Source organism: Myripristis murdjan, chromosome 15 (genome assembly GCF_902150065.1).
Source record: "Myripristis murdjan chromosome 15, fMyrMur1.1, whole genome shotgun sequence".
In the NCBI taxonomy this organism is placed as follows: Eukaryota; Metazoa; Chordata; class Actinopteri; order Holocentriformes; family Holocentridae; genus Myripristis; species Myripristis murdjan.
Genome location: NC_043994.1, coordinates 2,712,796 through 2,739,838, shown reverse-complemented (window position 1 = coordinate 2,739,838; position 27,043 = coordinate 2,712,796). Strand labels below are relative to the sequence as shown.

Genomic DNA, 27,043 nt, shown 5'->3' with positions numbered 1-27,043 from the left:
TCTTTTCATGGGGCCCAAAATCCCTGGTGGCGCCCCTGGGTATCAGTAATAATTCTATAATTTTTAAGAGTTCCTTCACATAAATGGGAGTGTAAGTATAAACCCCTCAAGAACTGCCGAGGGGAAATTTTTCCATCTCTTGCCCCTGCCCAACAAGGAACAGGAACATCTGCCCTTGGCCACCACTAAGGCTACGTTAGCTGGTGCAAACACTTGATGAGATGGGTTCTACAGTAAGAAAGTGATGATTAGCTGACCATCTTTGGGGACCTGAAGGCCATCTCACAAATAACATAAGGCTAGAGTTTGTTTTAGATTGGACTTTTGGTATTCAGCTCAATGTTTGCCCTTCAAAAATCAACAGCTTCCCCACTGGGCAACTCAGAAGTGTCAAACCTACTCCAATATGTTTGTTGACATTCCTGAAACATCTAAAAACTGTAAGATATTATAATATTTGTCTATTAATTTCAATAGATAGCTTTGCCACTATGTAGCCTGTGTCAGTATCCCAAACTATGGTTGTTAATATTCACCATAACATCTTTGTCTTTTACTTTTGTCATTGTGGGCCTAAAATGGTTTTCATGGATTTTTTTTTTTTTTTTTTTTACATAATAGAGTAATTACATGTTGTTTTTAATTGCATCACCACCATCAACAAACATATCAGAGCTGGTTTCTGGTTTGGGAGATACACAGCAAAGAAGCTATTCAAAATACTGTGTTTCATGTAAATAAAAATGTGGATATGTTTTGAGGACTGTCAACAATCAGAGTTGGTTTGGAACTTTCATGGCAAAGCTACTGATTTTTGAGGTAAATGTAAATGTAAATGTTAATGTAAATGTAACCTTCACATCGAATGAACAATATAAAACCAACTTTAGGCTGCTCTGGTACCCAAAACATTACAATGAACATAAATATTCTGGAGAGGATAAGCCATGTTTTTTTATTTATTAATTTATTTATTTGTTTTATAATAAAGAACCCCAGCAAAATCTAGCCATGACATTTCAGTAAGCTGTCTGATAATATTACAGACCTTCTCCCCTACTCTGTTTGATTTTTTTACAGGTCTGATTCCTGCAGCTTAGACCAACCTCACAAGTCATAAATTACTACAGAAGAACTAAAATAATTAAAAAAAAAAAAAAAAAAAAAAAAAATTACAAGGAAAGAAAAACAGAGCAACAAAGGTTCAGTCCTGACGTAACTCTCCGTTGCCAGGCAACCGTTGTACACTGCTGTGCCGGTCGTTTCCCGGACAACGCAGAAACAACTGGAGCCGGTGAGGACACCTGGACAATGGCCTGTGACGGATTTCGGCGCTCAAAAGAGAAACGGGACTTGTCTGACATGAAAAGTAAAGCCGCGGAGTTTTACCAGGGGAACGGAGTCCCGCAGGAGATAGAGCGAGCTCTCAACCACCTGTTCTTCCACCAGTCCGGCGACATTTACGGCGACCTGGTAGGAGCCGCTCTCATGTCGGACACACAGGCAGAGTGCTACAGGCCGACCTAGCTAGTTAGCTTAGCACTTATCAGAGCCACTCCCCTGCTCTGTTAGCTGCTCCTCGCTCCAGGTAGGAGTGCTGCCTTCAAGTGCTACGGGAAATACCGTAATTACACGAATAAAGGTGTGAAAGTAGCAGTTGTCCATTATGTGCGACCAAGGCCAGTAATATGTGAGATTTTAATCAAGCGCTCCAACATGGGATTTCATTATTAGCATGCCCTCAGCCACAGAGGGGGAAGCTAACCAGAGAAATTACTAGGTGTGTAGTGTGTTTTTGGAATGAAAACCTGCATACTCTGCCATGATTGTTTGTTTGGACTGTTTGGGCTACACTCGATTGAGATCATTTTGGGGTTCCCATTTCTGCATCCACACGTCCTGCAGGACAGAGCAACACCAAGGAGCGTTTGGAGGGAAGAGGTGGAACTCTGAATGAATGAGAGACATTTTTGAGAAAAAGAACTTGAAAATTCTAAGATTATAAAGCCATTTTATGATTTTTTTTTTTTCTGCTGCTCGCCATGTATCAGGCCTGCGGCTGATGGCCTCATCAAATTCAACTTTGCAATGGAATTTAGTAACAAGGAAATCCTGCTGATTTTAGCCCAGAATCACAATATTGTTTTCTTCTGAATCAGCCCAAGTCACGGCAATGTCTCTTCAGTCCAGATGTCGTCCAGATGCTGATGCTAATATTGTCATTCTGCGCTTCAATCACCAGGATTTCCTTCTTAAAATAAAGGATTTCCTTCTTAAATAAATAAGAGAAGAAAACTAGTTTTCCAAGTTTTTTCCTCATAAATTTGTGACTATAATCCTACAATTTTTTAGTTTTTTTTCTCATAAATTTGTGAGTTATAGGGGAGACTGGGGTAAGTTGAGCCAAAGGGTAAGTTGAGCCACCCCCTGTTGCTAGGAAACGGTAAAAAACATTGATCATTTGACCAAATATTTAGGAGGAAGGCATCATTTCATGGAGTCTGTGAAGGTAAGAACCACATGGGTAAAGGGGTTAGACATTTATTTCCAAAAAAGCATTTTTTACTCTTGAAAGTGAATTCAATCTATCATCAGTTTCATGAGAATTGTGTTAAGACCAAAACAGATCATTTTAAATTTGTTTTATACATCAGTTGTGGTATCTATGAGCTACAACATGAGGTCATAAACCTAGCATAAAAGTGCACCATTTTAGCTGTGGGGACTAAAAAAGTCAAAATGGTAGCTCTGGGGTAAGATGAGCCATTTGGCCAGGGGTAAGTTGAGCCGGAGGCCCATACACTTAATAAGTGTATTTTGGCTGTAGCCTAAATGTCTTAAATATTAAATAAATATGAAATATTGAATGAATGAATGAATGAATGAATAAAAAAATAAAATAATTAATTAATTAATTAATTAAAAATAAATATAAAATAAATATTAATTACATATTAAGTGTATGGGGTAAGTGTATTTTGGTTCAGTGTTCAAATGTGTTACGTTCATATGTTCATAACTGACCTTACTGTCAGCAAGGACACCAAGAAACTAGTGTTCTAGTGTTTTCTTTCCAAAAACACAGCTGTTAATGTTCTCTTCCCAGGCGCACTTTAAGGTATGTTAAAACAGCTGTTTATTGTACCTGTTGAATTGTGTTTAATAAATAAAAATACACATGAATGTGAAGAAGTGACTGTTATTTAGGGAGGGAGAAGGTGAGGGAGGGGTGGGATGGAGGTGGGGAGGAAGGTGGAGGGGGAGTAGGCATACGGCTCAACTTACCCCGCCCCTATGCTCAACTTACCCCATACACGGGGTAAGTTGTGCCACGAGACCACTTTTTTTGGACGTGCTATATTATGGAAACAGTTATGTTTACACTCATTCTGTTTGTTTGAAGAGATGCACAACATCCTGAAATATATGCAGATATATTAGTTAGCGACAAAACTATGATTGCCTTGATGTAGTGATCCTAAATATGAAAAATGGCTCATCTTACCCCAGTCTCCCCTACACTGTTGTAGCTACCAGCAGCTCTTCATTCTCTGGGCATAATTCTGCTGCTTTCTTTCAGGTCAGGTAGCTGAAATCGTAAATACATATTGTGCATTGTTTTATTGTGACTAATATGCATCCCTGTCATACATGGCACAGAGGACAGTTTTGCACCAAACATTTCCTAACTTGGCCGGTCACACACCATTGGTCAACATCATCAAAACACAGTCAAAGCACATTAAAAAAAAATAAAAAAAATCTTATCTTCTCAATCTTCCTCTCATTGTATCTGAATGAGATGTTAATGTTTGGTCTCGGTGTACTTAGGTTGTGACTTCCTTGTTTATATTTTTGATGCTTTTCTGTTGGACAGTTACAAGGATACAAGGATACAAGGAAGTTTATTTGTCATTATACAGCAGGTTGAATAATGAAATTAAATATAATTAATTATATATAGTTATAGATGTTCCTTCATAACCAGATAGACTTTACTAAGGCTTTACTAGTAAAGACATTCCATAAAGTTGAGTGGTGCAACCAAATTTAATTTTGAGTTACTTTAAAAATAAGTAGTTGTTATTAAGATCTTAGTAAGTAAGTAAACTTAGTAAGAGATTTTCAAACAGCTGCTGCCCTACCCTGGTGTGCTGGAAGGAGCCATGGTGTGCCAAAGAAGTACAAGAAGCTAATAAAAGGCAAAAGGCGACTGCATTTTGGTCCAGCAAATACAGAATTTATTTACTGTACAGTGAAAAGTTAGGGTCAGCATATTTGTCAAGGTAACTTCTTTCATAATGTAAAAGTTTTTAACGCTAGTTCTGACACAGCTTTCTCATACACAGCGAGTGCTTCCTCCTTCACTTTAGGTTTACTTTTACTGATGGAATTAGAAATCTATAGTGCTATTTAGAATTGAATGGGAGTAAATGAGTGAATAGGTATGGCAATATGTTTGATATTCTCAGCAGGCTAAGTAATTAGCATTAGTGTAAGTTTCTGTTTGAACATTTAGGTGTTACATATTTTTCCTCTTGCTGCTGAAGAGACAACCGCTGCAAGTAGAAGTGTCTTAATGCAAAACTGAACTTTGGTAGTGTTGGGTTGTCTAGTTCCCAGGATGTGATGTGAGTCCACATGGTGCTGAAATATCCTTATTAGCTGCTCTGTGCTCCACTAGGCTGCTGATACATAATACTGGATTTCTAGCTCCCATTCACTTCTGTAGTGCGGCAAAACTGCTCCCAAAACAACACTTGTAGCACATAAACAAATATGAACAAAACAGATTATGCCAATACAAAAAACACCATGTTCTATTAGCCATTTTTGGAGGAAATTAAATATCTCCTTTCTTGTTATTTTCCTATTTGAATTGAAAAGTGGATGCCGGCAGGTAATGTCTGCAGGTAGCAGCTTTGCCAGGAAGAAATGATCTGATAGTGGGCTGCTTTCACAAATTATTGTAATGACATGAAAAAATGGGTACAGGGACTTGTTTTTTTTTATATTGGTGTAATCCACTTTGTTGATGTTTGTTGTTATGTGTCATTTTTATGTAGTAACAGTGTTACTTTGGGAACTCTTGCTATGATACAAATCCAGTATTGTAGATTAGCAGCCTTGAGGAGCACAGAGCACCTAATGAGGACATTTCACCAGCATGTAGACTCATATCACAGGGAACTATACAACCCAACACTTTACCAGAGTTCAATTTCACTTTTACATCTGGGCATTTCTGCTTTATTTGAGAGTGACAGTAGAAAGGGAGGGGAAAGGCAGCAAAGAGAGGGAATGATATGCAGCAAACTACCACTCTACTGGTAAGCTAGGAGTGTGCCCCCTTGATGTGAATCTTCTCTTCATTCTGACCTTTCAGACCTTTCAGTAATAAGCTCTGTGCTACTTAATTTCCAAAATAAAATGCTGTAACTGACACCAAAAAACTACTTTTACTACAGGTCCACTTTATTGATAGACTACTTCAGGCCAAAAGCATTTCACTGTCCATTCGTAAGAAGGAGCTGAGGAGGAGCACTTGAAGGCAGCACGGCCTCACAGCGCTCTGACTATTGCGAACAGACGAGATGTGCTCGCTTGTGGCCAGTCTTCTAGATTCAAAAAGATCTTATTCTTCATTCAAGAATGAGAAATGCGGTTTCTGTTCATTCTAAATAGTTATCAAATAGTCAAATTGCATCAAAATCATAATGTCTGATGTTTTGGCTCAATGCTGTATGTGAAAACAACTCTTGGCTGAGCCCCAGACAGTAAGGGTTAATGTGTGGGTATTTTAAGCCTTGATGAATGAACAGCTAAAGAATTACCTTATATTCATTGTCCCTGCATTTCAGGTTGGACAAAAGCAATTGGGCTCATTATGATTATTTAAGGTAGATATTTGTATGTCAAGCATTTTTGAGCATATCTCTGTGTGATGGATCTAAATTACTCTGCAAACGACGATGCATTATGTGGTTTGATAAATACCTTTATGTAATCAAGGGCATGAGTTATCAAGGCAGCCATGAATCATCATGCTCCTGCCTCAGTGCTAAAAGACTCAAATAACTTCAGTGCTTGTTTGTCTCTACGATTTTCCCATTAGAGTTCAAGGGAAAATGGACCTCACTGTGTTTTGATCATTAAATGTCACTGTAGGCAAATTACTTTACAAAACTCGCTGCACCACCAAGGATAAGCAAACTAAAGGGAAAGGAAGTTTATGATGCAAGAGGACAGCTCTCCATTCAGGCAGAGGTCTTCTGCATCATCAGAAATGAAGAAAAGGTAAAATCTATGAGTAACACTCTTGCTTCTTTGGTTTCATGCTGCAGACATAACTTTGTTTTGATGCATCAAATTACAAGACCAATGTGTATTTATTATGTTGACATTTGCATAGTATGTTAACACTCAGATTACAGTGTTGCAAATTATAGTTGAACTGTTGCTGATATCTGCTCATCTGTGAGACTCTTGGAAAGCCTGCTTCATCCAGCGTATGCATTCAGTGTAAATAATTAACAAATAATAGTTTAACGAAGGGAGTCCGATTCATTAAATGTGTGCTAATGTTTTGAACTGACAGTCAGGGGTCCCTTCAACCACACGGGAAGCTCTGATGTGAAGAGGGAGCTTGGGGAAACAAGCGAGATGGGAGAGTAGCAATCAGAAGACAGTCTATGACCTTTGACCCTTGCCATTTCAGTTTTTACAGTATCACACAGACCAGAAAAATGAGATGTGACACTATGAATCGAGGGCAGGGTGAGGTCACCGAGGACAGACACCTAGGGCCTAATAATTCACTTCTCAATCCTTTTTACCCCTCCACGTCAGCCTAACTCACAAATTGGCACTGGAACAAAGAGAAGCAACCCCCCCCCACCCCTCCCCGCATCTACCCACCCCTCCTCCCACCCACCAATTGGCAAAGATTACATTAAATTCTAGCTTTGGGTACGGTCACCGGCAGGGAATCTCAGCACACAGGAAAGTGGTAAATTGAAACTAAGGAGTGATACACAACAGTGTTTCCAAAACAGCAGTGAATTAGCTCTAGAGATGAACGGACTCACTACTGGCGGAGAAATTAGTGTGAAACCAGGTTTGTCACCATCTCCTCTCGACCAGCCCTGCAAAAGTAGAAGTGGAAGTCGTTAACATCAAGTTTTGCGTGATGACGTCTTTCAAATTTTCAAAAATTTGAAAAATTCAAGCAGTTCCAAAGTATTGCCATACTAGATTAGAGTAGGTGTAGTCCTAAGTCAAAAGAGTGCTGGAACCTTCCCTCAAGACTGACACTGCTAACACAGAACAGTGAATGTTTTGCACTCATTATGAAAAATGTGACTTCTCTCCCTCCCAGCTGTTGTATAGGACAGTAGTGGTGCTATCTTCCTCTCATTGTTACTGAGTGCTGGATACTGGCTGGATGCTCCCAATGCTAACTGTTAGCCTCCTGCCATTGAGCTGGACTTCCCCCCAGCTAACACTCTTAAAAATGAAAGCCTTAATACACTCAAAGGTTTAACATCACTTTACAGATTTGGCTAGCTTCTTCTTTTGCTTTGTTCCCTTCTATTGCACATATTTCGCACACCTGCCAGTCACTATTATCAGGGTTTTCCCTGGCCAATTTTAGGTCTTAGGCGTGGGGCATGGGGGGGTGGGAGGGTGTGTGTGGGGGGGTGCTTATTTTTCAATAAGATTGTAAAAAAAAAAAAAAAAAAAAAAATCCGAAGTGATACCTCTTCTCTGAATAGACAAGCTAAGCCAGTGTGCTGCTGTTAGCCAGTGAAAATAGAGCGCGGAGTGGCAACTCTTCACTTTGTTACACAATCTATGTCAGTGCACTGCTGTAGCTGGAGAGTTTGTCTGCCCTTTGGCTCGTGCGGTGCCGGTGCAGCTGTTATGCCAAATTCCGCGTTAAAAATAGATTCCATTTTATTTGGCTAATCTGCACGCTTCACACATGTCACCCAAATGGCCAATGGATCACTGGTATTTGCGAGCGCTTGTGTTTTTCGCGCTAGGCGATTCATACATTCCACCACCGCCTAGCCTACAGCGGATGTGTTGCGGCTGAAAGCCATCCTCTCAGCGTTCAAGCAGAAACTATTCGCTGCAGTGATTGGTTAATTCCGTTGTCAGTATTTCATGACGTATGGCCCAGTACCCGCCTAACTCCCCCCGGTCAATCCAAGTTAGCATCATCAACAGATTCCTAAAGGAGCCGCAGATTGAATATATCGATGCGCGTTTTTTCCCCCTTTCCTCGTTCATTTGATCGAGGCGGTCGGTGAAAACGTCTAGGCGGTGCGCCTAAGAAATTATAAGGCAGGGAAAACCCTGATTGTGATTGAACACACAAAGCTTAGAGCACACAATGAAATAATTCTACCTTCTACCATTCCTTGTGCTATCTCAGGCTGTAAAAAATCTGCTACACATCACCAAACTCAAATTGTTTAATGAACAATTTGAGTTATTCAAGGCAGTTATTTTTCAGAATGTTAGCTGGGGGGAAGTCCACCTCAGTGGCAGGAGGCTAACAGTTAGCATCTGGAGCATCCAGCCAGTATCCAACACTCAGTATATCACATTTTTCAAAATGGGGGAACTATCCCTTTAAAAGAAAACAAAGGTGTTCCAAGTCAGCCTTCAGCTGCTTGATGTGTCAAGGCTTAAATACACTGGTGATGCTTTAATATTCTCTTTTGCACTATCAAATGAAAGCCACAGCTGTTTTTCTGATTTGGTAATAAGAAAGAAGTATGGCATGGGTTAGCAACTTTAAAGCCAGGCTATTGGATTACAGCTGGGCCCATTTCCAGCTAGATTCAGTGCTAACGGTAATCTGTAATGACAGGAAACAGTGATGCTTGTGTTCGCACCCAAAAGATCATGCCCAGAGAGAGAGAGATGGGGAGAGAGAAAGAAGAGGGTACAGAGAGAAAGGAGGAGGAGGTGGAGAGAGAGCAGATATTAACTCATATCCTTGCCCCTCCAACCATACCGCCAGCTGTAGGTCAGGAGTATGTGACTGTGTCGGCGGTGCAGATGCAGTGTTTCGGCTCATCACAGCCTGGGCCCGGGGTTTATTTTGGCAGGGTAGTGCCAAAATACTGCAAACAAGCCTTTGCCTCACTGTAATAATTGGCTTGGTTCACGCATCGAGTCCTGCCACAAGGGTTTTGATATCATGAAACATATTCCTCTGATCCAAAGGTCTCATTAGAATCAATTCAGGTTAAAGGCATGTATTTTTCAACCACACCCCCTTGTGTTCAGCTGTTTTCCTCAGCTGCCATTTCCAACGACTGTGGGCTCCTTGAGGAGACTTCAGCTGGCCTGAGTGCAAAGAGCGAGGAGAGGTTTAACCACGTAATGACCGCTCTGCAGTGGATTAATGAACCTCTGAGTGAAATGCTGAAGGACCTCGACCCCTGCGACCAGGCAGGAGTAGACCACATACTCAGGTACCGAATGTTGGAAACTTTTTCCAGTTACTGAGGACGTTTTAGTTGCTGAAGGCCTATTAAAGTGAAAGAAGGTCTTGAGCACACTGTGTGATCAGCCATGGATTTTAGAGATTCAAATAGTGCTGCTTAGACAGTTTTTGTTATCTTTTGTTATTAGGAGAATAAATCAAAGAATTATTTCTGCTTATGCACAGTATGAGATATATTTTACAGGTTTATACTGTACTTCAATCTAACAGTGATTATAAATATTCACAGTGACCCAGGGGTGTTCTTAGAAATGCCCGGGTTAAGAGGCTTATCCCTTGTAGGGTGGTACAGGGCATTGTGCCCCAGGGGCAAATTTTTAGAATTTCATGCATTAAACGATAAATAAGGAAATCAGCCTAAAATTTTGGGGAAGAAAAAACAAAATACAACTTTAAAAAAAGGACCATCCCAGTGGTGAATGTTTGGCTTGATTACTACAATTTACCCATTTTTTAAATAGCAAACAAACCATTTTTTGAATCATATGGCGGTACTACAAATTCCACAACATACAATCAAAATCCCACAATATTTAAAAATGAATTGTTGGTTGAACACCAACACTCACCTTATAATGTTCTGCCTCTCCGGCTCACAAAGTTGCTGCTATTCATAAACCACACAGCTGATATCTGGCTGGGTAAAGTTTCATTTCAACATTTCCCCAGGGACTATTTTCTAGTGGAGAGACTGTTTCAATCTGCCCAATTTCAAGTCATCAAAACACAACTTTGCTTCTGCTTTTAGGAAAATAAAGTGGACAACTTTACTATGGTGATGGAATCCTTGTGTGAAGAAAGTCTGAAGTCTCTGAAAGTTCATTTTCATATCATAGTGGAATGAATGAAAACCAATGGCTGGAGAAAAGGGAGGAAAATTGATATTGTAGTTGTAAAATCTGACCTCTTGCTCAGTGCAAAGATTAGAGGAAACATGAAGTTTATGCGTTTTGTAGATATTACACTTATCATGCAGAATCACTGGTATGGTCCTTTAAAATAACTGGGTGCAAAGTCTGCCTTGGCCAGTTTTAGAGGATATAAAACACTAGTGATGCAAGTTGGAAATTCTGAGTTCAGAGTTCCTGTGAATGCAGCATTAGCAGTTAGCAGCAGCAAAACTGTGTGGCTGTGCTCATGGAAATGCTAAATGAATTTGTTCGAAAGCACCGTTTGCAACCATTTTTGGGGTGGATCATTTCAGGACATATTTGATTGTAAGGTGAGTTACCTGCTTTTTTCACTGACATTTCTATTGGTTTTAAGGCCAAAATTGGGTGTCTTGCATGACTGTTTTGAAGGCAACGCAGTTGTCTTAAGTTTAGCCATAGACTCACAAGAATGACCCAAAAGCTTACATCAGAGTGATGCAGAGAGTAGAGGATTCTTACTGCTAACAGTGACACAAGAAGAGAAACAGTATGTATTGGTTATGGTTAATAAACACGCATACAGACAAAAAGATGAGGACTTGACTAAATAAATCAGGGTCTTAAGCCCCTAAAGCCGCTCCCCCTCTGGACACCTATGTGAACTGTGTCAAATCCCTGCAGCGGTGTAAGCCCATATATTGCGACTCGTTTACCCCCTGCATCGGTCAAATTGCCACCCTGATACTTGTCACTCATTAAAATCTGTCTTGAGGCAGCAGTAATCAGCTTAAAGTCGTCTGTAGGCGATTAAAGACGCAGTGAACACAATCTGCAGTAATAAAAACAAACAAACCAAACCAAAAAACAACACTGATGCTCACCATGTTCTTAAAGGACCATAACAGTGACTATGATAGTGATGGAACAGCAATAGGAATAATGACATTGGAGTTCTAAAATCCAACTATTTGCTTTGGGAAAAGACAGGCAGAAATGTGTATTTTGTAATGTCAGTGTTTTGTAGCTATAAGGCTTAAACATGCAAAATCACCTTTAAATATTTAGCTTTGCTGCTCTCTTGTTACAACTTTGTTACTATGATTGCATATTATTGCTCTGTGTTCCACCATCACTGAAAAACATCTACAGAGAGAGCAAATGCCAGTAGACTGGCTTAGAAGCACTACTTCACAAATCAAAAAACAGGTGCTCTTTGGATCCAAGGACACATCATAAGACGATAAAAAAGAGAGAGAGGTTTGACCTGTACTGTGTGTGATCAATAGGTCATAGCCAAAAAATACCAAGGCATGCTGCTTTGCAAAAATTAAAAAGCCTTTAATAAATGGGCTTAGCGCCTACGCGTCTCAACTCACAGTCTTCTTCAGGGCATATAAAAACAAGTGACAGCTCACAGATCTACCAAGGCTGGTGTCAGCTGCCAGGCAATCAGAGTAGCACTAGATAATTGACACAGGTGCAGTCAAGAAAGTGCATATTAAGCCCCATACTCAATGCTGTGAAAAAAATAAAAATCACTTGAAATCCCCTCACACTCCCTACTGTAGTCATCTCTCTCTTCATGACAGGTAACCAACTTAAGTGAAGTACTGGAACCTATACTGAGGAATCATCTATACTGTAAAATACTATACGTATATATTTTTAATATGGGTATTTTTTTTTTATATGCAATTATTCTCTTTTTTGTGAATATCCAATGCTATTGATATTTATGATGGATTTGCTAACCTTAAAGATGTTGATGCCTTGTTAGAATCTATGTGATTATGTACACACCCACATTCCTGATGGCCCTAAAGAAGACTGTGAGTTAGTCTAACAGGTCTAACCTCGCTCTCTTTTTTTGGTCTTATCACTGAAAACAGTTTCTGTGGATTCAAAGCGTAAACACGCACGGTCTCCAACAGGCACAGACAGGTTATTTCAATGTTCAAAAATGAAATATTACTGCTTTAATGGTGATAGAGCCATAGAGCCGATAGAGCCATAGAGCCTCCAAAATGACAACTTAAGGCTGTGTGGGTCACATGACATCTAGCATCCTGAGGGTTTCACAAGGCCACATGGGGTAGGAAGGAGATGGGTGGAGGGTGTAGTTGCCCTGTGGAAGGGGCAAGGCAGGGGGTGGGCATAGCTTAGTTCAAATCCACTCACAAAGCAAACAGGAGATGTTTAGATACAATGCTACCATAGGAACATGCAATTATATTTACATACATGTGGATACACTAATTCATCATCACAGTATTAGTCTGGGTTTCAGTAGAAAGTTTAGAGTGCCATGATGGTCACAAAATAAAATTCTGAGGGAAACACTTAAATTTTAATCTATGAGCATAAAAATGGCTATATTTAAAGATATGGAATTACAATACACTGTCAACTATCTGCAGTTTTGATACAAAAATATTGGTACTAATGTTAAAAAAAAAGGAGAAAAAAACGTCAGCTGAACCCTACACTCAATATTCTGTAGGTCTATATATGTGTAGTTGCTTCCTGATTTAATACTGTGTCAGGAAAAATGTATGCTGGGATAAAAAATGCCCTGCCCCCAGGACTCTTCTAGGACGCCAACGTCTCGCCCCCTCTGCTGAATAGCCCCCTGTCACATCACTTAATATCTAACTGAAAATCCCTTACCATCCGTTTTGTAATGTATGGTACACAAACTGAAGTTTAGAAATGCATAAATTCATGTACTAAACAGTTTTTTGTCAGGAATGATCTGGAGCACAGACCTATAAATTATAGACAAACACGCAGACATGAATTATAGACAAGCAGACATGAATAAATAGATTAATAAGGGTCTCCATTTCTGTACGTTAAGATCCAATGGGGTCAAATATAGCTTGCTGTGTGTTGACCTTCTGGAGTGGGGTCATGCAGAGGTTAAAGCTTTGCACTTGTTTGCCAATTGTCACAGCCTATCATATCAACACGGTGCACTGGGCTACTCCTATTGGTCGCTTTTGCACCATCTCCCATAAACCAACAGAGGTGCTTGATGAGTTACTGTGCATCACCATGGCTTAAGGGAGCAAACTGTGCCATTATTATTGGATCACCATAATGTGGCTGGATTGAAATTAGATGTCTGGAAAATCAGCAAACAATATAAGCAGTGGAAATATGTTGGTATAGAATCATCCTCAGGGGCCCAGGGACTCCCAGAGGGCCTTGAGGGGCTCCCAAGGGGTCCTCATCAAAATGAGGAATAGTTTAATGTTAGTGTACTTTTATTCACTAGACGCTGTTCCAATGCAGAAAATGTATGAGGGATCATTTTAACATTTTTCATTTTCTCCTTTCTGGTGTAATCTCACCAGTCAGTGTTTATGTATGACAATTTAACTCTTTTCAAACTTTTTTTTTTTTTTTTTTTTTTTACAGAATGTGGTTAAAAAAATTTGAAAAAGAAAAGAAAGAAAAGAAAAAGAGAGGAAATTAGCATCAAAAAGGCCAACAAGATTAGCAACAACAAAAAATACAAAAACTATATTTCTAATTAGTAAAATGATATATACGAACGTCACAGTGATGCTGGATCAGCAATAGGTTTCTTGTGTTTAAATGCTGGTGAAAGGCATCTCAGGCCTCTGAGAAGCATTTAAGACAAACAAAAACTATCTCTTGACAAGGGTCCCGGTGGTGCAGAACCCTTCACCCATGATCGTCTTGAATTCACTGTGGTTTCAGTATCTGGGACACAGCACATCCATGACCAAACTGGATTTTGCTTGCTGCAGTGTAGTCTGCAGTTTGGAAATAGTGATCTGTGTCGTTTCTACATGAAATATACAGGTCATGTGACATGCATTTTACATGAAGACAGTTGAGATGCGCTTAGTAGAGCATTCACGGTCACAGAATGTCAGTAGTCATTGGTTACTGCCAAAAGTGTACACTGTATCACCATAATTTAATGACTGCACAACTAAAACCCTAGCTAGTTTATAGATTATATATAAGCGCAATAATGAAATATTCACCTTATGCTGGTTGATTGTCTCAGCATAAAAAGCCTACTGTTTGTATCATGATATTATACTCATGCCCATGGTTTGCGTAAAGTTTATGAATTTAGCTTTTTTGTTTTTTAAAAGCAGTCACAATTCAGCCATTTCATTACTGCATAGAGCTAGAATTACAGATAGATGACTGGTCGACACTTACGCAAAGTGTGGACTGGAAGGCTTGCTTGTTAACTAGTCAACTAGTCGAATACTGTGGGAAGCCCCTAGCTGTGAGCATCCTGCAGGACAATATTCTCTTCCATAAGTGTCTAACATGCAGTTTTACACATTCTTTCAATGTGTTTTACATTATATATTTAAATTACTCCCCATTAACCCAGCAGAAAGCCTTGATTTCCTGCTCACCCTTGCTGCTCATGGCTACTGATCTTGTGCTCTGAAGGCTAAAAGTGATTGTGTATGTGGCATCTGGGCAGCAATTTCTTCATGGCTCGCTACCTGGAGAAGGAGGAGATCCAGAGCAGGGAGAGGGAGCAGAGCTGCTCACCCAGCAAGCTGGAAGAGGAGCCTCCCACTCCACCACCTGCACAGCCTAAAGGGAGGAAGAGTGGTGATAAAGGTAGGGCAGTGAGTAGTCATGCTACAACACTTACTAAAATTGGGCATAGCTATTAAAATCCATTTCCAAAAGCCTTGTGAAATATGTCAGAAACCATACTGAAGCAACTTTCTACTGTTTTTAGACATAGAGCAAGTACAACCGCCTATTATTGCCATTGCAGGGAGAGAAAAAATATGTCATATTCCAAGAAAAAAAAAATTCAAGATTAAAGTTGTAAATTTACAAGAAAAAAACTTCTCTGATATTCTTTGAGATAAAAGTGACAAATTTCTGAGAAAAAAACTCAGAAAATTGTTACAAACATATAACAGCAATCAGATTTAGTAACAAGGAAATACTTGTGATTTTAGCCTAGAATCACAATATTATCATAGACATCTGGACTTTGAGTAAAAGAAAGTAAAACAATTTTTCCAAGGTTTTTTTTTTTTTTTTTTTGCATAAACCTTTTTTCTAATAAATTTTATCAACAGCAGAACTATTTTCTTGTGTGGTCTAAGCTCTCTGTGCTGGTCCTCAGTAACAACGGTGGCTGGCAGGTGCCTGAAAGGTACGTCAAACATTGGATAGTGGGGAATAGAGGAGAAGAACAAGCATTACTCGCCAGCTTTCTTTTAGTACTCTGGAGAAAGTTGTTATTTTTGTCCTTCAACATGTGAACATGTGTTCAATGAAGAAAACAAACCACAGCAAATTCAAGCAGTCTGTTTGTGTCTCTGTGGCTGCTGCTGCTGCTCTGGTGCAGAGTGATACAGGAAGTGCAGAAGTTACTGGATCTTTCTGCATGTTGGTAACAGCAAAAGCACAGGAATAAATACTTTGACCCAAACTATTGTCCATGTCCACACAGTAGTCGTGTAGTTTTCAGTTTTGGGAAATGACAGTTGTCAAGTGATGTTGAACCTTCTTTGGGTGGATTAAGGTAAGTAGTTTTAAGAATGATAGCAGAGGAAAAATCCACCTCTGTGAATAACAGGAGGTGTCATTCACAGAAACTCACACAAGTTAAGTTTCGGTTCCAACAAGCTGTCCAAACGCACCACAATGCAAGAACTTTAGTCCACAGAGGCTGACATCCATGCTTCCTAAAACCTTTTTAGAATTGGAGCATTCTCTCATTTGATAAGCAAAAAGCTATATTTTCTGACTAGCACTCTTAGGCAGCTTTGCACCCAGATGTTTGAGATAAGCTTGGGTTTGAGACAAAGTGATAAAGTGGGATGAGACAAACTTACTTGTCTGCAGCATTTTCTCAAAAAGTGTAATTTTCTTGATACTATCAGCAAATTGGATTAGCACATGGGCACATGTGCCACTGGCGGATATTTTCTTGGGTTGTTTGAAGAAACAGATGATCATATGGAATATAATAACTTGTTAACATGACTTGTTAACATGGAGAGATTTTGCAGTGTGTTGTGATAGCTCTCTGTTGCACTCATTGTGAGTCACTCTGGATAAGAGTGTCACCCACAAAGCCTAAATTGTGTGTTCCATAAGTTTTCTTAAACCCCCAGCGCTGAAGTGCTAAATGAGACCCCAGTCTTTGGTTTTGTTTTTTTTCCAGGTAAAAAGGGCACCAATGTGGAGAAGCCGATTCCTCCGCGAGAGCCGCCAGAACCGGTGCTGCCTGGAAGCTGGGCCATCGGCTCTGTGTCTCTGGCTGTGGCCAAAACTGGGGCCCAAATACAGGGGGTCCCACTGTACAAATACATCGCAGCTCTGAAGAACCAAGAGGTTACGCAAGGCACAAACACATGGACACACATGCTCTCACACACACATACAACCAGCCAGTACATTCTAACAGTTCCGTGAAGGTAATATGTGTGTCCTTTACAATTTCATTCAGGCTCAAACTCAGTTCCACGTCCCTGTGTCCTTGGTAACTTTGCTAAGCTGTGGCAAGACATCACCGGGAAAGCTCAATTTACTGGAGGAGGTCATCCTGATCCCCGCGGCGGGACAACAAGTCAAACAAGTACTGCACGCTCTCAGACGCATCTTTTTGTTGCTTTTGTCCTTCTCTATACAGTTGTTACATGAGCTGATAACTGGCATAGGCTGGCTCTCTGTATGTAGTGATTGTTCTCAAAGTTTTCTGGAACGCGCCTGAGGAAGAGGTGAGCGCACACCTTTCTTTGTCGTGTGATACGGTACATTGTTGGTAAGGAACGTCAATTTTTCCACGTTCAGTATTCACCATAAGGTTTTAAAAGCATACTGAACTACAGTGAACTTCTTCAACAGATCATCACAATGGCCCTCGAGTTACAAAACGAGCTGATGAGAATAATGAACACTTCATCAAAAGCCGGGGTGAGGGACATTTCCTTTTATTCGCTGCAGGAAAGGAACCGAGTTCACACAGAATGTAAAAGGTGGATGCAGGATTCAAAGCTCTCCTAACAGAGCAGACACATACTAACTTGATAAAAGGGGATTTCTATTAGACTTTCATGGCTAATCTTCAAATTAACTCAAGGTATGCGGGCTTGTAGTTATGCAGAAATGATTATTGTGGCATTGAAAACTGCACAATATTGCTGAATAGTACTATTCAAGTTTTCCTTTCATGCAGTATTTGTACTGTATACGCGGAGTATTTCTGCCACATTGTTCAATGACCCCTAGCACTTACATTCATAAGGTGAACAATGGAGAGGGTGAGCAGAACACACTCATGTTCTAATAACCTTGCATTGACAACTGTGTCTCATTCAAACCTCTGAATACTCCATCCATGCTTTCAAATCCAGCATCCAGCTAACCCTACTTTAACTTTTGTATGTTTCCAGGGTGATTTGTAAAAAAAAAAAAAAAAAAAAAAAAAAATAGTGTTGCGATATGACGTGTAAAAGCGCACAACACACTGATCTCGTTGGCCTGTCTTTGCACCCAGGCGGTACAGGCAGCTTTGTCTGACACGGGAGCGCTAGCTGTCGGGTGCGAGCGACCTGAGCAGCCTCTGGATCTGATTGCTGAAGCTTGCAGCGACCTTGGACTGGCACTTGGAACAGAGATTCATTTGGCAGTAAACTGTGCTGCTCATGAGCTAATGGACTATGTAAGTTGACGAAAGGTACACTCTTGCTGTACGTGATTCATTGTGCTGGGAGTCCTTGCGTAGGTAGTCCTTGTGTAAATCAAAGCGATTTGATATGCATGCTGCCGCAGAGTGCAGCTCACTAGCAAAGATACACACAGTGGATAGAGAGAGGCGGAGTGGTGAAGAGAAATCTATGTGTTTTTTTTTTTTTTTTCTTCTGCTCAGTCTAAAGGAAAGTATAACATTGCGACAGGAAGTCTCAAGTCTCCTGATGAATTAGTGGATCTGTATCAAGCTCTGGTCAGTAAATACCCGGCTGTGGTGGCTTTGATTGATCCACTGAGGAAAGAGGTAAGTTCAAAACTATGAGGGTCCGTAGGAGACAAAATCCACACGTTGGCTTTCACAAACAACTACTTCACCTCTCACATACAAGTATTGTGTGAACCTCTCACTTAAAGGATTGAAACACTCACACACAGCACTGAAAACCTCTCATATGCCCTGCTAAACCACCCTCACATGTAAAATGGAAACTGAAAACGTTTACACACACACACACACACACACACTAGGAAAACCTTTCACATTACCCACCAAAATGTTGTCATAAGGACTGCTGAAATACATTCTCCCATACATTATTGAAATGCTCATGCATATACCACTGAAAACCCACTTCACAAATACACCACTGAACATTACTGAAATGTAAAAGTTTGGATTTTGTCACAAATGGCTCTTCTATAAAACATGCTCATTCTCCAAATGCTGTTGAAGGCTGGGCTCTGACTGTGCCGTCATGGTGTGTGGTTTCCCAGCCTGAGCACGCTGCCTGGAAGCAGCAGCATGTCTGTGACTGTGGCTGTGCTGCAGTGCACCAGCGCTCTGCAAGGCCAAGGCACTTCACAACTGTGGGTTTCAGAGTTGGGTCCAGGGACCCCTAGGGGTCCTTGGGTTGCTTTTAAGGGGTCTGTAGCAGCCAATAATGTAATAACAGCCAATAACATATTAATTTTTCCATTCTTAATGTAATAAAAGTTAATAATGTAATAATTTACCAATAATGGATAAAATTTTGAAACCAATAACATTTTGCCAATAAAGCAATAAGGTATTCCATCATTAGCTGGGTAAAATAATAACAATAACAGTAACAACAACAACAACAACAACAACAACAACAACAACAACAACAACAACAACAACAATAATAATAATAATAAGAGGAGCCAATAATGTAACAATATACTTAAATCACTTTATTTAAGTTTTATTTATTGGCTTTCCCTTCCCTCTTTCAAATAGCTGCTCAAAAACCTGAAACCACACACACACACACACACACACACACACACACACACACACACACACACACACACTCTGCCTTCTGCTCCTTAACCATCTGAGAACCAAATGAAGTGCCAGAACATGTTTGCAAACACAGACAATCACTCTTACGTTGTATAATATGAAATCTATACCTCAAATACAAAGGCCACCACTTCATTTCATGAAAAATGCCATCTTTAATTAAACTTATGTAAATCACTTTTTCAAGCAAACTGTTTCAACCACACTCCTATAGCTATTCAGCACTGCCTCTCTCTATGTGTATATACCAACCCTGACTCCTGAAAGGTTACTTGAAAATATCTTATCAAATCAGAATTTTCAACTAACAAAAACTGTGGCATTAACATGAATTCTGACGGCTAAGTAAACAATCAAACAAATTTTTACCAATAAATAAAAAAATAAAAGTTTGTAAACGTCTGCCCTAGAATATGAGTGATGCCTCAAATATAACTGTGAATGCACTGTGATTGGAGATGTGGTTAAAAATAATTTCTTTACTCTGGTTTTACTGAACCGAATGTTGGAGGTTTAGCTCATTGATGCTTTAAGTAGTGTTTGAGATCTGGGATTTAACGTGTAAATGGTGCTTATCATCAACCGAAACACACAAAAAGAACACTTACATAATATAATCTGTAATTTAATCGTGTAATAAACATAATTTCCTTATCATAAATGCTCCTTTTGAGCAGTTATTTTCCCGTTGAAGCCATAATCAGCGTGCGTTGAAATGAACTGAAGCTGACCTCTTGACACCAGACTGACCCGTCAACACAAGCAGACAATCTGATTGTCACGTATAAACCGCTTATCTCTCCACCATTCAACCACGTTCTCTGCAACCAGATGAGGTATTAAGCCATGTACCTAGTTATGTAGTAGATGTAACACAGGATCATGCACACTCTTAACAAAAAGGGTTCTACATAGCACCAGAAAATGAGTCTTTATCTTTGTACCATAGTAGAATGCTTTGTGGCAGCGTCATAAACCTTTTAAAGCTGCACCAGGGGATATGTTGATGGCCTCAAAATGGCAGTGAGAGGGAACTGTTGAAATCTTAAGCATTTCAATCCCCGGAAATCGTGCAAGATCACACCAGTAGACTGTGTGTGTGCTGACCTGGTCGGCCTGTGTCATTTTATACCAGAGCAAAAGAAGATGAGAGGAAAAAGATCTAACACTGGTGAGCCCAGCTTTCTCCCAGAGCACTCGCTCATTGCCATTTAGTGCTTGGATTTCACTCTTAAGTTCTGATTTATGACATCCCATGTGCAGATTTCCCACTAGAGTCTATGCTGACATCAGAATTGGATTTGGTTTCAGTATGGGTTAAACTGAGCAAAATTCACTTGATTTTGCTCAGAAACATAAGGAAAAAAAGCTGATGAGCAAAGTAGTTAAAAAAAAAAAGAGAGTTACAAGAAAATAATCACAAAGTGACCAGAAAATAAAGACAATTTTAAATTAAATAAGACTAACCAAAAAATTGACCCCCAAAATAAAAAGAAAAACAGAGATGTAAAGAGAAATTTTCCTAAATAAAAGCTCGGCGGCTCCAAGGTTTCAAAGGGTTATTACACAGGTCAGAGTGGATCTCAGCATGGGTTAAACTGGGTTCTGTACCTCGCCATTTTTAAAATTCTAACCAATGAGTGGGGTCTCTCGTCATTATGGCTGCATATAGAACCAAAGAACCCATGAAGCACCCTGCTGTTTGTGTGTGTAGAGAACTCAGTGCTTGGTGTTTGTGCTCTCTGGAAGGATGTGGAGCAGTGGGACAAGCTGAGCAGTGCCATTGGAGGCTCGTGCTTGTTGCTCTCTGATGTCACCACCAAGCCCCAGACCCCGCCTCTTCCCGGGGTCAAAGGTCATATACTCAGACAAATGAATGAGACTTCAATCAGCGACTTGATCCGCATCACATCAGATTATCAAGGTAACAGAACCACTGGTGGAGGAAGGGAGGAGTTCCTCCCTTTTTCCATATTTTATTAATGCTGTATTTATAACATATGGAAAAGACTGAAGGTCATATCAGCTTCATACCAGAAAACTGTCAGTAGGTAAATACAACCAGAAAATACTGTTCTCCTCTGTTCTCAGATGGTAAATACTACTGGAGAAGTTGGGGGGTTATTGATGGACTTTGAATACCTGTCGTAAATTATAGACAATGCAATGATATGTTATACTGACCAAAATGAATGATTTTTAGCATATACGTCATTCTGGGGATTTTAAGTCCCATTAAAATGCCATGGATGGATACAGGTTGGATTGTTGTTTTGCATTTTATATTGCAGTGATTATTTGCCATAAAACATGAATTCAGATGTATCATCATTAAGTTAATGTATGCTAAGTCTGCAAAGGCTGATCAGGAACAATCAAAGTCTACAGAAAACTATGGCAGCCTTGATATTCATATACTGAATATCTGGTGTGGTCTAAGCTCTCTGTGCTAGTGCTCAGTTACTACTGAAGCTGGTCTAGCATAGCTGCATCAACAAAGAAAACACATGATAGCAAATTCAGGCAGTCTCCTTGTGCCTCTGTGGTTCTGCTGCTGCTCCGGTGCAGAGTGACACAGCAAGTGCAGAAGTTACCGCATCTTTCCAGGTGTTGACAACAGGAAAAATACAGTTTTAAACAGTAATTTGAGCAGAACCACCATTCCTGTGTACTCAGTAGTCATATGTGCATTTTACTTTTGGAAGATGACCCTTGTAAAGTGATGTTAAACCTTCTTTGAGTGGATTAAGGCGGAAATGTAACCACATCCACATGTGCTGGAGGTGTAATAATACGTTTCCATCAGATTTGCATAGGACATAAATATATGTTGTTATTGTAGTTTCATGACTTTCATGTGGATATTCATTGTATTTCATATACCAAATATATACTACATGTACTCCTAACCATCAATGTTTGTTATATTGAGTTTTGTTGAAATTTTATGAAATGCATATATGTGAATGCTTTTCAAGCTGTTGGCTTTGGATTTGACTTTGGGTTTATTTCTTGATGTTAGCATGTGGAATTTATATTTGAGGCACTGGCTGATCAGGGCCCCTGACTGATCTGACTCACCTGTGCTCACCTGAGCCTCCCAGCTAGTAACTGTACTGTGTTGCTGGCAGTCCCTGTAGCTACTGGTGGCAATCTGATGCTTTGGTCTTCTGAAGAGAGTCACTGGACCAAAATATCAAGCAATTTTTCAAATGCAGCAGTGTTGCAGTGATATTGTGTTGTATTTCCGTTACTGTGAACTTATCCTGCAGCTGCATTAAAAGGTGCACAGACCCACATGGCTTGTACCACATTTTAGTGCGAGCACAGATTAGGTTGCAGGGAGATCAGTTTTTGTAGGTAGAGCTGCGTTTATCAACCAGTGGCCTCAAATTCTTAAGCTCAGCCTGTTTACTTGGTGATTTTGATTTTGTGAAAAAAAAAATCCGGTTAACACATTTGTAGTTAAGTCCACATAAGAATTTTAACCAGCTTCGCCATGATATTGTGGAGTATTTCCACCGTCCTGCCCCTTCCATCATAAAAAGCTACTTTTCTCTCCCTGTTATACCCTCTGTTTACATGCACCAATTACTTTTGAACAGACTCTCCCCAACACTCTGTTTCAACCCAAAACACATTGTATTACAGGATGTTGCTCCTAAAATGCCAGTTTATTGTGACTTGAAGCTTATAATTGTCAAGTAAAGTGTGTATGTGTGTGTGTGTCCATCTGTTGGATTGCCAGGTGCAGTGATAATGGGGACAACATGCAGAGAGCCCTGCAGTGATGACTCTCTATCAGATGTGGTGAGCCCCATCCTCACTCTTCCTCCCTGTCCTTTCAGCTCCGTGTCATTTGTCTCTTCCAAGTGTGGTCCTGCACCCATTCACAACCCTGGGCTTGTTTAGTTGGCTCTCCGAGTGGAAATCCCTCTCAGTTGCAGTGCAGCAGTTAATTGCTGTAATAATGTGCTGTGTGCTCTGGGTGTCACAGTCCATGTGCTGACTGTTTTTCCTCTAGGCCCCCACATCAACTGTTCTGCTCATATCACAATATTTGAACTGCGATTCTGTGCTTTTGCTGCAACAAAGCCAGCCAAGTGACAAAAAAAAAAAAAAAAACCCTCAGAGGTCTGTGTCTCCATCTGAGTTTTACTTTGGGAGGGTGGAAAAGTTGGTAAAGGACAGTATTACATTGTTACACTAAAACTTCCCATTGAAATGATTAAAAATGAAAATCTTTCAGTGAGCTGGCAGCTCCTTTGTGATAATCCACAGCATTTTCCTGTAAAAATATCTCAGTTTCGCTACCCTTTACTGCTGACTGATATGACACAGTAGTTGTTTTTTTTTTTTTTTTTTTAAATAACTTATAGCCCATTCTTGAAAGCTTCTCCATTTGCTGTGCTGAAAGGTATAGTACTCCTGTTTTGAAGGAAAAAAAATTGACGTTATTTCACTTTTCCACTAGCTGCTATGCTACTGAGTTATAACTGAGTGCTGGATACTGGCTGGATGCTCCAAATGCTCCACACGCTAACTGTTAGCCTCCTGCCACTGAGGTGGACTTCCCCCCAACTGACATTCTGAAAAATTACTGCCTTATCCCATTCCAACTGTTAAACAAAGTTTGAGTTGGATGAGGTGTAGCAACATTTTTAGATTTAAATTTTTTATTTTTTTTTTTTTTTACGTGCTACAGGAAATGCAGAAGTAACCGTTTTTTGTTTGTTTGTTTGTTTGTTTGTTTTATAGATGTCAGTAACAGGAGTAATACAATTTTATACAGTAATTTGAGAAAAAAACTATTCTTACTTACTTACTTACTTACAACCTTTATTTAACTAGGCAGGTTAATTAAGAGCAGACTCTTATTTGCAATAACGGCCTAGGTGGGGGTAGTGGCCCCCTGGGGAAGGGTATGGGGATTAAAATAAAATTTAAAAATATACACATATATATATATATATACACATACACACACATATATACACATATATACATACACACACACACACACACATATATATACATACATACATATATACATACACACATGCACATACATACATACACATACATACATACACACGTCTATACACACATAGATACACATACATACATACATACATACATACACATGTATATACATATATACACACATACACATACATGTATACATACATATATACATACACACATACATATATACGTACATACATATACCTACATGTACACATACACGGGCATAAATACACAAGTACCCATATACACAAATAGATAAATGTATACAAACACACATATATGCTATATGCTATAGCCTATATGCTCTCAGTAATCATATCAGCATTTTAGTTTCAGAAAGTGACATTTGTAAAGTGATGTTAAACCCTCCTTGAGTGGATTAAGGTGGTTATTTTTAAGATTATTAGCTGGGGGGAAGTCCAGCTCAGTGGCAGGAGGCTAACAGTTAGCATGTGGAGCATCCAGCCAGTATCCAGCACTCAGTAACAATGAGAGGAAGAGAGCACCACTACTGTCCTACACAACAGCTTGGGGGGTGAACTGTCCCTTTAATGTGGTATCTGAAGGCTCTTTCCCGGGAAAAGTCCTCTGGAGAACAGCAGGTGTTGTGTTTGGAATATTTCTCTGATGGAAGCAGAGGTGTTGCCCTGGAACTTCCTTCTCATCAGAGGTGGACAACCCTGACTGTCAGGGTATTAATCAGCTGCTCGTATCAGTCTAAACCCAAGTGAATATGACCTCATCTCTCTCTCTCTCTCTTCGTCTCCTTTTCCTTCCCCTTGGTGGCGTCACACACCTGCGCTCAGCATGGTCTAATGCCTCCTTCTCCCCATTTGTTGCCCTTCTTCTCCTTCTCCTCAGGCAGTTGGGCTGGGCTTGAGCTATGTCAAACTGGGAGGTCTGAGTGGTGGTGAGAGGCTGACTAAATACAACCGCCTGATTTCTATAGAGGAAGAACTGGCCCAACAGGGAATCCTGGGTATGTTTTTTTTTTCTCTTACTCCTCCCCTGTCTTTTTTCAGCTGGGTAGAGATAAAAATGAGGCTAGACAAAGCCGCAGAGAGATAGATCGATAGAGAGAGAGAGACGTGTGTGTGTGTGTGTGTAGGGGGGGTAGTAACGCCTGGGCTGCTGAGAAGACACATCTCACCCCATCTCTGTGCTTTGGATGTGAAAGCAAACAGTGTGTCAGGAATCATACAAGTGTGTGTTTGTGTGTGTGTGTTTTGGGGAAGGGGGTTGGAAGAGTGAAGAAAAAAAAATCCTGCTTTGGATCTGTTAATTGGCCAATTACATACACAGAAATGCATATTCTCCTATCCATCCCTCTTTAAAAAAAAAAAAAAAAAAAAAAAAGACATTGAATGCTTACCACAAGGCAACTTCGTGCATGTATGTGTGTGTAATAAAATGCTGGCATGTTTATTGGTCTGTGGGTGTGTGTGTGTGTAGTGTGTTCTCCTGTTTGAGGAATACAGTAGATTCCATACAAAACAGGAGTGAATCACATCAGAGTGGACTGAGGTGGAGTGAAAGCCTTTATGTGCTCCAATTGTAGCAGCAGCAGCATGATTTCAATTCACGTATGGGAGGCCAGTGTGGTCCTGCTTTAAAAAGCTTTTGCTGTCCATTCAGCTGATTTCCCTATTTTGTCTTGTCCGCAGTCTCCAAGGAGAATCGACCCACCCAGCTATTCGGCGAAAAACCAGAAGAACAGCAAACTGCTCCATGATATTCTGAGAGGCAGACTAAAGGAATATACGTACACATGAAGGCCATGATACTATTGTTGTCAGAATAAAAAAAAAAAAAAAAAAAAAAAACTGGAGATCTTAAAATTAAAGATGCTACACTGTGTTTTCATTTCGCACGAAAAATCCCGTTAACACCTCGATGTAAAAGCAGCTCAGGATTCCCCTCGGAAAAAACAAAACTGAGCTGAGTTCATTCATGTACTATTAGTATATTAAATAATAAACAGTGGTAAAAATAAATATGAAGCAACAGTATTCACATGGGTAATATAACCTTGAATGAAACACTTTTTTAAATGCAAAACATCTTGTTTCCATGTCTTTATTTAAGCCGTATTAGCTGGTATTGTGATCCGCGCCTTGGCCTTGCACAATCAAAGGCTTTGCTTTTCTTTGATGAAAGAGCTGATGGAGGCATTAGCGGCTGAGGATCCATCATCCGTGGATACACAAAGAATCCAAGGATGGCAGCTCTCATCAGCCTCAGCACAGCCACTGCAGCTACAGAGCTGGAAGCTGCTCCATGTCTGTGTTCACTAAAGAATGTTTGCCCTGTTTTACTACAATCTACCCACATTTCACACCACAACACGCCATTTTGCAAATCATGCAGCGCTACTAAAGATTTCACAGCATATAATCAATCCTCCATTTTCAAATTTGAATTTTTGGTTGAAACAGCCACCTTATAATGTTCTGCTTCTGTGGCGAACAAATTTCTCAACACTGATAAACCATGGAACTGATAATTGGCTGTGGAAAGCAAATGTTTCCCCAGGGACTATTTTCCAGCAGAGGGACTGTCCCCCCCCCCCCC

At 40.0% G+C, this 27,043-nt stretch overlaps 1 protein-coding gene across 2 annotated transcripts; it reads left to right on the top strand.

Moving 5' to 3' along the window:
* The first annotated feature begins 1,304 nt into the window (after positions 1 to 1,304).
* Positions 1,305 to 26,246, top strand: eno4 (enolase 4). Of its 2 annotated transcripts, XM_030070760.1 has the most exons (13): positions 1,305 to 1,473; positions 6,169 to 6,297; positions 9,304 to 9,491; positions 14,876 to 15,018; positions 16,589 to 16,758; positions 16,874 to 17,002; positions 17,272 to 17,340; positions 17,924 to 18,088; positions 18,296 to 18,421; positions 21,194 to 21,368; positions 23,193 to 23,254; positions 25,334 to 25,451; positions 26,137 to 26,246. In XM_030070760.1, the coding sequence occupies exons 1-13, from the start codon at positions 1,312 to 1,314 to the stop codon at positions 26,202 to 26,204; spliced, it is 1,704 nt and encodes a 567-aa protein (XP_029926620.1). In that variant the 5' UTR covers positions 1,305 to 1,311; the 3' UTR covers positions 26,205 to 26,246. The 2 variants fall into 2 exon arrangements, with proteins under 2 accessions (XP_029926620.1, XP_029926621.1); XM_030070761.1 differs by lacking the exon at positions 18,296 to 18,421.
* Positions 26,247 to 27,043: the final 797 nt, after the last annotated feature.